The sequence below is a fragment of the Humulus lupulus genome, chromosome 6 (assembly GCF_963169125.1).
Source record: "Humulus lupulus chromosome 6, drHumLupu1.1, whole genome shotgun sequence".
Lineage (NCBI taxonomy): Eukaryota > Viridiplantae > Streptophyta > Magnoliopsida > Rosales > Cannabaceae > Humulus > Humulus lupulus.
In genome coordinates, this window is record NC_084798.1 from 29,399,373 (window position 1) to 29,412,810 (window position 13,438).

Below are 13,438 nucleotides of genomic sequence, written 5' to 3' on the forward strand. Positions count from 1 at the left end.
CGATTTTGTCAGTGAGTGATCCAATAATTGGCAAGGTATTTTTAGAATATGACAAGGTATGGGTTGTCTTCCCTTAATTGTGGGAAATAAAAACACAAGCATGAAATCACTACAAAGGATGTCTATGAGTAATAATAGTATAATATATGGGAAAAAAGAAATTTGCCACAAAAGTAGAGACGGATTTAAATTTTTTCTCCTTATTTTTTTTTCATATACCTTTTACGTCTACCTTTTATAAATAGACATTTCACTTATAATAAGAATTAATTAATTGGCAGAAAATAAATAAATAAATAAAATTACAATTTTAGATAATGTGGAGAAGAAAAAAAGCCACCTCTCAAGTATTGGAGCTCAAGAATTTTTTTGATATTTTTATAATATTAATGTAAAAAATGGTATTTTTATAAAATTTGGAAAGCCCCCACCTGCAAAGTAGTACCTTGGGAGGTATACATCTCCAGGGGATAAAGAACACATCATTTTTTTTTTTTATCAAAATTGGCTTCAAGTCCTATTTTCATCATATATATAGAAGAAACCAGTGATCATACTTGAATTTATTTTTCTTTCATTTTTAAAATTTTTTTTATTATAGTTCTTTCTTAATTAGATGCCAATATAGTTATTTAAAAAAAAGGACCTATGTTTGTGTTGAACCAAAAATTTCTCTTTCTATATCTGGAGGTTCAACCCAACGATGAACGATGCTCTGTCACTATTCCGGTGATGAAGTTTGTCTTTGACTCGTCGGGATCACCTGCAAGAAAGACACTCCGATGCTTAAGTTAGTTCAAAGTTCGATCTCATTTCCCTTCTATCAATCGTATATTTATAGGACTAAATATGTAAAGCAGTTAGTTAGTTCAAGAGAACCCTGAAATGGTGGGAAGAAATAACCGAATTTCCCTCCAAAAATACCGTCTTTGAATGTCTCGTTCAGGAGTCAGAGGCGCGGACCGCCTCTGACTCTCAGCTTCTGCCTTCTGAGCTTCTGTATGCCGAAACGAACCGTTTTGAATATTTGATAAATGAGGAAAGGGTTTTTTGGGCCCAACAGATGCCCCCTGGCCCAAGCTTCGAACAGGTGAGGCGTGCTAATCTATTCGAATCTTGGGCCGACTCTTCAATGCCAAAAATTTCGCCTAAAGTCGTCATTCTCCGCAAATCGAGGTAATTCGTAGGTGCATGATCATTTGATTGCCTGACAAGCTACACTTAATGCAAACACATTTACCGAGTGAAGCGTTTGGTTCAAAATTTTATCTTTCATTTAAATAGTTTTATTTCAAAATAATTTTCATTCAAATTTCCAAACTTTATTCCAACTTCCAGAAAAAAGCTCTGAAGAAACCCTAGAGATTTCCCTCTGTTCAATCCTTCGACAATCATCTCAATCTGTGTAATCATGTCTTCTCGTTCATCTCCCGAGCCTTTGGATCGTGAAGGATACAAGAATGCGTATGAACGCATGCGCAAATCGTTCGACATTCCTGACAATGTCACGGTGAGGATGCTTTCGGATGCTGAGCTTCGAGAATGGCGATTCAAGGACATAGTCAAACCCTCCGAAATCGTCATGAGTCTGAGACATATCGAATGGCTTCGCTTCCCTCTTCCTGCTCTGCTAGTTCAGATAATTTCAAACTCTGGAGCTCACATTTCTCAATTTCTCCCAAATGCTATTCAGTCAATAGTCGGAGCTCAGATGATAGGGAGCCTCAGGAATGTCAACATTCAATCAGACGACATTTATGCGTGCTTTACCAAGTCTACGAACAAGGCGATAGAGGGAAAACCTTGGAAAACCTTCTACCTCTCTCCCAAAAAGGATCGGACAATCTTCACCGATTTCGATAGCTCCCACCGAAATTGGGATAAATACTTCTTTGTTGTTGGAGGAGCGTGGTATCCTGAATACCTGCCTCAAGAAATTTTTCCTTTGGCCAGGGTGTTTATAAAAGGTGAGTTACATCTTTCATTCTATTCCTTATTAGTTTTAATGTGAATCACTCATATCTGGATGATTATCTGTTAGTTTAACTCTATGTACTACTGTTTTGCTTCTTTGCATCAGATTTTTCTTGCCCTCAGGTTAACATGAGTCCTGAACGGCAGAGCATGCTGACAGAGAAGGGGCTTCTTCACGAGTCTAAGGAGAATACCATCAGTATAAGGGTGTGCTGAACCCTTACTGCATGCAGATTATAACTCGGCTTTGCTTTGTGGATCGAGTCGATCCTGGCGCCGTGCGAGTTAGATCGCAGATGGGTGACATGACCCTTAGCAAGATTACAACAGCATGTGCGAAGTAGCTGGGAACTTTTACGAAGAAATCTCCTCCTACTTCTTTAACTCTGTCTCTGTTGAAGACCGGGTGTGAAAGGGCTTGTTCTGAGACTTACGCCGCATGTGCCAAACGTCAAGGGGTCCCAGAAGGTAAAAAGAAAGAGGGTTCTGGTCTAGCTCCTGCTGCAGAGTCGTCCCTTGATAAGTCCGGCTTATCGCGCAGATCTTCCCGTATTCAAGGGCGATCGTCCACGCCTTCTAACGCTCTCCAGATTCAGCCTCTTCAACAAGTGCTGTAACGCCCTGGATAGCCAAGACCGTTACACTGTGTGCTTAAAATGTGCCAGACTTGCTAATCAAGTCACTTAAACAAAATCGTGTTACTGAGACTATAAATGAGCTAGGGTTTAAAATGTTTTGGTCCCAAAAGCTGCATTTTCATTAAGAAACATTATTTGTTTACACGGGATCCCAAAAATACAAGTTTAAAGATTGTTTACAAAAGTTACAAGGTCTATATACAATAACCATCCATACTAAGGCAGAACAAGCAGTTAGGTAATCCTGTCCTGGTCCACTCCTCGACCATGGCGATCGAACAGCTGGCTATGTACATTCAGCCCCGCAGCCCTCCAACTCAGGATTGGTCCAGCTTGCTCTTGCCTTTACCTGCACCACGTAGCACCCGTGAGCCAAGGCCCAGCAAGAAAACACAACAACGACAGAGCATAATCAATTAGCAGACAAATCAATATCTCACATTGTATCGCATAATCTCAACCATATAACCATTCAGTATAATCAAGTATTCCACATACTAGGCATGTCAATTCATAACATTTACAGTTCACAATTGATAACTAGGGCTGGCGCCCTCAGGCTGCCCCCTCCGTTATCCCACTGACCCCAGCCCGCTTAAACCGAGCTCAGTGAATATCAAGCTGTCCTCAGCTACCAGTGGCCAAGCCGCGCCCTGTGCGCGAATATAATGTACGGTACTCTTAGGTCGCTTTCACATGTCCCATGGCATAATACCATCATTGACACGATGCAATTCTCGGGAGTGCTTAGTCCCATCACAAACATATAATCGGGTGCAGTTTTCTTACCTTTCAATTCACTAGCTTTGATCCCTCAACTCCTTGAGCACGATCCCCCTCGAGCCTTAGCGCTCACCTAAACACAATCATGGGCCAAAGTCATCATCAATCCTCAAGTCTGGAACCTAGCCCCAAGGCCAATCCCGAGCCCCCGGGAAGTCCTAGTTCCACCAAACAAGGTGGTGGAACCAAACCCCAAACCTTAGGTAAAAAACCCTTGCAAACAACCCTAAAATCCCCTTCAGGAAGCAGGGTAGCGCTACAGCGCTCACGGGAGGGCGCTACAGCGCTACAAACAGAGGCCAAAATCCCCTCAGCACCATGGCCTAGCACTACAGCGCCCAAAAGGCTGGCGCTGTAGCGCTAGTCACAGGCAGACTAACACCAATTTTCCTCTTCTGCGATTTTCTCGAACCAACTCGAACCAAAACTGTTCCAACTCTTTCCCAAACTAAAAAACAACCTTATAACCATACTCCACTCATCCCAAGAACCCCAAATACCTAGAACTCAAACACATGCATCCATAAACACAGAATTCACCATAGTCACTCCTAAACTCTAAAACCCAACAGAAACCAGCTGAACATCAAAGTTAGAGCTTAGAATTCATACCTTTAATAGGATTTCGACCACAAGCTGTCTCTAGACCTCCTTGGCTTACTTTTCCTTAACCTTTGCCCTGAATTTCCCCAAAGTTCCCCATCAAACTCAACTTATACACCATAGTTCAGAAACCAAACCAGCAACTGAAGAAATTACAGAATCTTACCTCAAGTGATGGCCTAACCTTGCTAAACCCTTGTCAAATCCTCAACCTTAGCTCAGTAACCTTGTGGCTTAATTGGACTAGCTCCCCTTTGAGTTTTACTCCAGAAATCCTCAAGAAATTGGTGAAGGAAGCTTGAACCGACTCAGAAAACTCCCTCTGTTTTCTCTCTTTCTTTTCCTTCCTTTTTCTTCTTTTTTAGACTTCTACACCTTTCTACACTTCCCACTAACATAAATCCTTGGTAATACTTAACTCCTGTAAAGCAAATGACCATTATGCCCTCCCTATTAATTCTAATCCTTTAGTCCACTTAAGGGCATTTTAGTCATTTTACTCAATTCCCGCTAACTCCTCGAGTGTCTCTAATATTTCCCGCTTAACCCCCGATACCAAATTAATCACCAACAATATTCCTCAATGTCAAGATAGACCCCAACATATTTACTAAATTCCCACTTATACCCCCGAACCGGGTATCAATCCCTGCTATGACTTTTTCGCTACTTTGCTCACTAGGATCGTCTCGAGTCACAGATCACAGATATATCCACATAATAATGTGGTCTCGACAATTATCACATATAACAAAGCAGTTATGCCCATAATGGCCAAAATTACGATTATGCCCTTCTAACCTAATCAGGGCCTATATACATACTAATACACATAGTCATGCATCTCAATCATTAAAACCACACATAATTCCCATTATGCCCTCTAGGCACACTAATCAAGGCTCTTAAGCCTTATTAGCAAATTTGGGTCGTTACAAGTGCCTTTACCTACAGACGCCTTAGGAAAAAGAAAGGAGCGTGAGGAATCCTCTGGTGAGGATTCGGACGATGGGAAGTGCATTTCGTCCAAGCTTCGGATCCCAAAGGGTTCTGTCTCCACTGCTCAAGGATCTCCCCTTGCAATCCCCAAACTTGTCCTAAGAAAGCTACCAACAGGCCAGGCTCTAACGTTGTGCAAGAAGCCACGAGGCTCTGCCTCCGCTGGGTCTTTACTTGGGGCATTTTCTACCTCGCATGTAACTGGGTCTTCCTTGGAGGCAGGCTCAGAAGGGGTGGCTTGTGCAGCGGACGCTTCATCTTCTCCATCTAAATCACCAGAAGTGTTGACTAGAGATGGAGTGCAGGGTGGTTCACCAATTGAGGTGAAGTCTCCTATTGTTTGTACGAAGCCGTCAGAGGCCCTACCCTCTGCTTCTGTTTTGGCTTAAGGGTCTGACACTGGCCGTAAGCGTGGCTCAGAGGGGAGACGTCCTTCTTCTGCCTCTCGTAAGAACAGGCTTCTGGAGGATGCTTTTGGAGGGGGTTTCGAGTCCACGAACACCCCTCCTCTGCCGGTTGAGTCGATCATGACCGTTGTTTCTAAAACTACCCCTAGATGTCAGGAGTCAGGGGCTGCCGAAGTAACAGGTGTTGACACTCTCAATGTTGACGTTTCCTTGTTACCACCTGCTGCTTCTGAGTCTCATCTAGGAGATGTAATTGTTGTGTCTCCGAAGGGTATTAGTACTTTTGAGTCTCCTAGTACTTTCTTGGAGCAGCTAACGTCTTCTGCCGTGCAGACGTCGATGTACCTTCCAAGTGATTTGGGTGAAGATGATAACTTACCTGTACGCCCTTCAAAGATGTATTCTTTTGGAGTGGGAACAATTGCGCTGGCATCTGATAGTGTTACGATGTCGACGTTAGCAGAAGGTGGGAAGCCGACTGCCCCCGTTGCTTCTGCTGCTGCATTAGCAGGGGGAGAAGCAAGTGACAGAGCAGGAGTAGTTTCAGAGTACGGTCCTTCTGCGTCTACGGAAGTGATGTAGGAAATGCTACACATAAGAAGACCCCATCTACCTACAGAAGCAATTGGATCGTTGAGTGGGCAAGGTGATCTGCTATAGCAAGTATCAGACCACATTTGGATGGTAAGTTGGTTAAAAAATTAGGCCCTGCTTATATCTCGAGATATGTGTATAATGTTATTTTTAACGAGCGTAATTGATGTGTCGCAGAGCTATGTATGCGTTTCTCCTGCAAGGCGAGAATATGCGGCGGCTATACAGAACGGCTCTAAACTGGCGGAGCAGATGGTGAAATTAGAAGAGGAGCGGATGGGGAGAATGATGGCTGAAGAAAATTGGGATGTGCTCATGGAGGCCATCAAGAAGTTAGAGGCAGAGCTGGCAGAGGCTAAAAAGAAGGTGACCGCCACAGAGGAGAAGCTGGTAGGAACTGTTTGACTCGAAGTAGAGCGAGACAAACTAAAAGCTGACTTGGTGGGTATGACCAATAAGTGGATGGAGAAAAATCAAATCTGCGTACAGCATGAAGCCCGTATGGAGAAGCTTAGCAGTATGATGAACGACCTTGAGGAGGATATAATGTCGTTGCTGACTGATAAAGTGATCTTAGAAAAAGAGAAAAAAGAACTGCAACGAAAGTCAAATGATCTTGAGGCTAACGCGGCGGATGCCAAGAAGCAGAAGCTTGAGACTGAACTTCTTCTAGGGAAGAAGTTGAAGGAAGCAGAAGAGGCGGTGAACGAAGCCAAGAAGCAGTTGGAGGAGATGGCTGACGTATGCGACTCTTCTTTAGTCATTAATGTAATGGAAAAATTAATGTGTCCATAAGGCATGAGTGTTGATTTCATAATGTTTTTATTTTTGCAGAGGGCAGCAGAGGTGGCGATTGAAACCACAAGGCAGCGCATCCGAGATCATGAGATCACCGAACGCAAACTTGTGAGGGTGGCTGAGGTAGATACTGCGAAGTATCTGGATCTGGCATTACGCAATAAGAAGCAAACCCCGGAGGAGAAATGGGCAAAACTTTAGATGTATTGTAAAAGCGTCGATGTGAAAATAGGAGAGTATGATGTCGGCAAGTATTTGAATGAACTCGGGGATCTACAAATTTCCTATTCGGCGTGTCACCTTGAGAAATTGAAGTTGAGGGTCGATGTATAATGCCAACGGGGAAGCCGTTGAAGATGGTGTTGTTAATGAGGCTTCTGAACAGAAGGCATCCGAATCCGTGCCTGTTGCAGAGGCCAAGCCAGATAGTGAAAGAGGTGTCGTAGAATGAACGACACAATATCATTTTGTTAAATTCTGTTATGTTTTGCTCTGTATTAATTTTTGTATATGAATTTTTTGGTCTTTTTTGGCCGCTAGTATGTAGACAATTGTAATTGAGCAAATTATCAATACAAATTGCGCTTTGTTTCATGTTGGCTGTCTTGGTGTGTTTATTGGATGTGTTCGTTTACGTTTAGAGCTTAATTGAAGGCGTGATGACAGGTGAGAGTCATATGATTTATTCGGATCAGAAGCTTCATAGACCCTTCAGGCCATTGCGTGCGAGATACAGTGAAAGATCATACAGATGGTGGGAGAGAATGCCCAGTTAAGTGTTGTGTGAACGATCCGTCTTAGTGTTTTGGTGATGGGTTGGAGCTGATAAGATTGTTGTTGCAGGTGAGCACCGTGAGTGGATGAAGGTTCCCTTTTTGAGGAGAATCTTTGATAACCCACAATGGCTTTACTCAACGTGGGCGATGGAAGAACTTATCAAAAGTGGCATCCCGTACTACATATCGTGTGAACGCTATGGGTTAGGCCATCCGAAGCTAGAGAGTGCGATGGCAGAGTACATGCGTCGTATTGAATGGGACTAAACATGAGCAAGAGAATATTTGTATATAGAGAATAGATTAATTATGGAATCAGAAATTAATATTGTGGCTAATGTAACATAATTTATAAATAACAACTTCTGATTTATTGCCATTTTTTAGTACACGTGGCCTTCTGATTGTGCACAGTACAAATATTCATTTTTGTTTATTAAGAAAGGAATTGAGCAAACATGTGTGCCCGCGCTTAGCATCTGCCCATTTAAGTTATAGTGATAAGAGTATTGTACTCTTGCGACGTTGTCATTATTGTTGAGTGGTAGACTTTCTTACGCGTAGGGAGTTGTGTAGCTGTCTGATCGGAGCGGGTTCAACCTATGGTGTTGTATGAAAGAGTGTGGCCGATACTTTCCCATATGGCCTGAGGGGTTAATCTGATTCAGGCCGACTGCAGGGAACAAAGCGTAGAATTGGTCGTCGAGGCAGAGGCAAAGTGGTCAAGATTGCGAGGCAGATATCTTTCCAATGCACCCATACCGTGTAGTATAGTGATGGCTTGTTTGGGTTGTCTTGTATTCTGTCAGAGGCACCCATTGTGTATGATATGGGTGCAACTGCGGGAAAAATTCCTCCCAGCCTTGGATTGCCAAACCAGTTAGTGTGTACTGGTGAGGAATCCGAAGTGTGATAGCTGATGGTTCTGTTGTGATAGTCAGGGCAGAGTAAACAGCAGGAGGTGCTCCTCTTATGTGGGTAAGAGGGTAGGGTTTGCAGTGCACCTCCGTTGGACAGCTGGATCAGCATAGTCAGGGCAGATTAGACTGCGAAATGGCTGGCCGTAGCTCCCTGTAAGCTTAGTCAAGTCAGATTAGAATGCGGCACAATATCCAGTGAAATGGCAGAGGCAGTAGGATCGTGTATGCAGATTGTGTGTAGTGGCCTTGCTGCCACGATCCGTTGAGATTCAGCCTGGTGCCAATGTGCGGGGTGTGATGTAGCACCTCACCGTGCATTATTATCGCTATTTGTTTATTGGAGTGTAGGTGTGGGTAACGTATGTATTGAGACCAAATACATACAGTGTATTGCTAGGGGAGGGGAGGTTGATAACTACAAGCATTCAGATAATTATTTATTTATAGCCATTGTGGTAGGTGGTTTTTGAGTGTACGTGAATAATGTTGTTTTTGAACAAGGGTAGGTGGGAATATATTTGAGAAGACCTTTTGAGTGAAATGTTAATTGTCTCGTGTCTGGCTTAGTGTGATATGATGGACAATAATGCCAAGAAATTGAATGTACAAGAGAAATTTAAAATAATGTGAAAAAATGGAAAGTTGTTGTATTACTTTTGAATTGCACAGTACAACTATTAACAATAATATTGTTTCAAAGACATTGAATTCCAAGTACGGGGTACGGTTTTTCCACTACGTACATTCTTTAGGGTGTAAGACCCTCTGCCTAGTACTTTTATGATTTCGAAAGGCCCTTCCCAATTAGGTTCTAGCTTTTTCTTGTTGCCTGTGACCTTGCGCAGAACCCAATCACCTTCCCGGAATGTGCGTGAGTGGACTCTTTTGTTGTAGTAGCGTTCTGCAGCCTTTTGATAATTTTCTAGTCGTAATTGTGCCACCGTACGTACTTCTTCCAGAAGGTCTAGGTTGTGCAGTAGTTGAATGTTGTTTGTTGTTTGATCAGACGCGATCTCTGTTCGAAGTGTAGGTAAGCCCACTTCTGTTAGGATGATGGCCTCTGTTCCATATACCATGGCATAGGGAGATTCTCCCGTAGAGGATCTTTTTGTTGTCCTATATGCCCATAACACTTTTGGTAGTTCTTCTGCCCATGCTCCTTTTTTATCTTCTAAGTTCTTCTTAATGTTGGCAAAGATAACTTTGTTGGAAGCTTCTGCTTGACCGTTGCCTTGTGGGTAAGTGACAGAGGCAAAGCTCAGCTTGATCTTGTATGTGTCACATAGTTCTTGTACCTTCGCATTTTGGAACGGGGTTCCATTGTCCACGACTATCTCCCATGGTATCCCAAATTGACATATGATATGCTTCCAAATGAAGGACATAGTGTCTGTTTTGCTGACTGTGACGTATGCCTCTGCCACAACCCATTTCGTGAAGTAATCAGTGGCTACCGGAGCATACCGTCTTCCTCCAGCAGCCTTCGGTAGTTCTCCTACCACATCCATACCCCATTTTGCGAAAGTCCACGGTGCAACGATGGAGTGTAAAGTTTGAGCAGGCTGATGGATGGTGGGTGCATATCGTTGGCACTTGTCACATTTTTTGGCATAGTCACGCGCTTCTGTCATCATGTATGGCCAGTAATACCCTGCTGTAAGTGCCTTATGTGCCAGACTCTGTCCCCCCGTGTGATTTTCGCATGTCCCCTCATGTATCTCTTCTAGCAATTTTTTAGCTTCTGATGGACGCAAGCATCGTAGATGGGGGCCATTGAAGGACTTGCGGTATAGTGTTCCATTGATTATGGAATAACGTTGTGCCCGAAGGCGCAGAAACTTTGCGTCGTTTGGATTAGGTGGGAGTTCGGAGGTGGACAAGTATCGAATGATTGGGTCCATCCAACACTCTGGTTTGGATGAGGTTGAGTAGACTTCCATGTCTTTGCTTGATCGGCTTATAGATATGGAGGACTGGCGTGTGCAACTTCCTGTAGAGGCTAATTTGGCAAGGGCATCGACCTTATGATTTTCCTCCCTAGGTACTTGTATGAGTTCGAAGTGGTGAAAATGTGCCCGCAAGTCAGTTACCTTCTGTAGAAGGCTAGCCAGATGGGGTGCTTTAGTATCAAAATTTCCAGCCACTTGCTCTATCATAAGCTGCGAGTCTCCTCTGACATTCAGACGCTGGATGCCCATGTCTCGTGCTAGTTCTAAACCATAGATTAGTCCCTCATATTTTGCTTCATTATTCGTCGTGGATTGCTCTAAACGAATGACTTCCTCGATTTTGAGGCCCGAGGGAGCCTCTAATACGATGCCAATACCAACCCCTTGGGAATTGGATGCTCCATCAGTATGCATCGGCCAGTGTTCTGACTCTAACAACTCTGGCAGAGTGCCAGGGGTGAACGATTGAATTTCAACCAGGAAGGCAGCTAGTACCTGTTCTTTTTTTGCTTTTTGTGGCGAGAACTGAATATCATACATCCCTAGCTCAATCGCCCATTTAGATAACCTTCCAGAGAGGTTAGGTTTACTCAATACTTGCTTTAATGGATAGTCCGTATATACAATGATGGTGTGGCTTTCAAAATATTGTCGTAACTTCTTCTTTGCCGTAAGGAGTGCGAGTGCCAATTTTTCCATCATACTGTAACAAGTTTCAGCGTCCAGGAGCATCTTGCTGCAGTAGAACACTGGCCTCTGACGATTAGCTTCTTCTCGGAAGAGAACAGAACTCACAGCGAATTGGGAGACAGACAGATACAAGAATAAATCTTCATTAGCTATGGGGGAGCTCAATATAGGAGGGGAGCTCAATTAAGCTTTCAATTCTTCCAATGCTTTTCTTTGTTCTGGTCCCCAGGTGGTGTTGGTGGATTTCTTTATGCACTGCAAGAAGGGCTGGCAACGATCAGACATTCGTGATATGAATCGACTTAATGCTACTACTTTGCCCGTCAGAGCCTGTATGTCTCGGATGGTTCGGGGCTCTTTGACTTCTGAGAGGGATGCAATCTGTGTTGGGTTCGCCTCAATGCCCCTTTGACTGACGACGTATCCTAAGAACTGTCCAGAGGACACCCCAAAGACGCATTTAGAGGGGTTTAATTTCATTTTATAAGTATCAAGGATGTCGAAACACTCGGTCAAATCGTCTATATGTGAAGAGCTTTGTTTATATTTGATGACCATGTCGTCGATATAAACCTCCATGTTTCTCCCAAGCAGTGAGGAAAATAGCTTGTGCATCAGCCTTTGGTACGTCGCGCCTGCATTCTTTAGACCGAAGGGCATAACTTTGTAGCAATATAAACCACCTTCTGTTATGAAAGCCGTGTGAATCCGATCTTCTAATTTCATGGGGATCTGATTGTATCCGGAATAAGCGTCGAGAAAACTCATTCTTTCGTACCCTACCGTGGTGTCTATCATCTGATCGATTTTTGGTAAAGGGTAGCTATCCTTGGGACATGCTTTGTTTAAGTTTGTGTAGTCTATGCATACTCTTTTTTTTCCATTCTTTTTTGGGACCACGACGGGGTTGGCAAGCCAACTGGGATATAAGCATTCTTCAATTGCCCCTGTGCTTAGGAGTCGTTGCACCTCCTCTTGTATGACTTGATTTACTTCGGGAGCGAACCTCCTCTGCTTCTGCTTGACAAGTGGGAAGCTATTTGAAATATTTAGGCTGTGATTCATGACAGAGGGGTCTATTTCGGGTATGTCGTGCGGAGACTAGGCGAAAGTTCCCATTCTAGCTTTGAGGAATTGTATGAGGGTCTGTCTTTCTTCTTCAGAAAACTTGGTACTTACCAGCACTGTTTTAGATGGGTCACCGTCATCCAGGCATATTTGTTCTGAGGTATCTAGTGTAACTAGGGGTTTTTCTTGGTCTTCCTCTAGATCAATCCCTTTGAGGCATGCTGGTAGGTTCTGCTGTAATTGCTATTTGTCAGGGGAGTTGTTATGGGAGGCAACGCCAGAACTATTTATTTCTTTCAAGGTGAGGAAGCACTTTTTGGCTTGCTTCTGGTAGCCCTTGATGTCGATGGTGTAGCGCCCGTTGAGTGATTGACACCGCATCACTTGATGTAGGGTTGAGACTACCCCCTGCATCCGGTGGATCCAATTTCTCCCCATGATGGCGTTATAGCTTGTGGTGGAGTCTATAATGAGAAAATCTACTGGTAGGGTGCGTTCTGCGGCCACCATAGTTAATCGAACGACGCCTTTTGGATATACTCTTTGGTTGTTGAATCCCAAAATGGGCGTGGTGGAGGGCCGGATCTGATTCTCCTCTACCTCCATCTTCTGGAAGGCTTCCCAGAAGAGGATGTCGACCCCACTGTCCCCGTCGATTAGAACTCTGCCCAGCTGGCAATGATCAACCTGTAGGGAAATGAAGAGTGGATCATCATGTGGTAGGTGTACGCCCTTCAGGTCATCATCGGTGAAGGTGATTGCAGAGGCTGGATAACTTCTGTCTTCTGAAGTGACGAGATTGACCGTGTGGCCTAATTATTTATATCGCTTCACTCGTTCTTCCATCCTCTTATGGATTTTGGTGATATGCTCTTGGTTCTCAGTGAGTTCCACGACCCCGTGGATCATAAGGACTTGCTTAAGAGGCTCCTGAGTGCTATCAGAGGCTGCGTGCACGGGATCTGACGCTTGCGGTGCTGGGGCAGAAGCGGGATTATGCCGCGAGGTGCCGAGTCTGCCCGCCTCCTTGATGTATTGGGTAAGCCTCCCATTCCTCATGAGGGCTTGGATCTGATTGTTCAGGTTATGGCATTCAGCGATCGTATGACCGTGATCTTTGTGGAAGAGGCAGTACCTGCTTTTATCTCTCCTGTCAGATGGAGTGGTGATTTTATAGGGCTCTCGCCAGATAGGTCTGTCTTTATTTTCTTCATAAATGACTTCTTGCGGGACGGTGTA

At 43.9% G+C, this 13,438-nt stretch overlaps 2 protein-coding genes across 2 annotated transcripts; both read right to left on the reverse strand.

Annotated features, from left to right (window-relative positions):
• Positions 1–8,236: 8,236 nt before the first annotated feature.
• On the reverse strand, positions 8,237–11,140 carry LOC133784909 (uncharacterized). The gene is made up of 3 exons (XM_062224176.1): positions 10,157–11,140; positions 9,236–10,054; positions 8,237–8,374 (listed from the first exon to the last, which is right to left on the reverse strand). The coding sequence occupies exons 1-3, from the start codon at positions 11,138–11,140 to the stop codon at positions 8,237–8,239; spliced, it is 1,941 nt and encodes a 646-aa protein (XP_062080160.1).
• A 1,302-nt stretch (positions 11,141–12,442) lies between these two features.
• LOC133784910 (uncharacterized) lies at positions 12,443–13,413 on the reverse strand. Its single transcript, XM_062224177.1, has 2 exons — positions 13,309–13,413; positions 12,443–12,886 (listed from the first exon to the last, which is right to left on the reverse strand). Exons 1-2 carry the CDS (start codon positions 13,411–13,413, stop codon positions 12,443–12,445), a joined length of 549 nt encoding a protein of 182 aa, XP_062080161.1.
• Between the last annotated feature and the right edge of the window lie 25 nt (positions 13,414–13,438).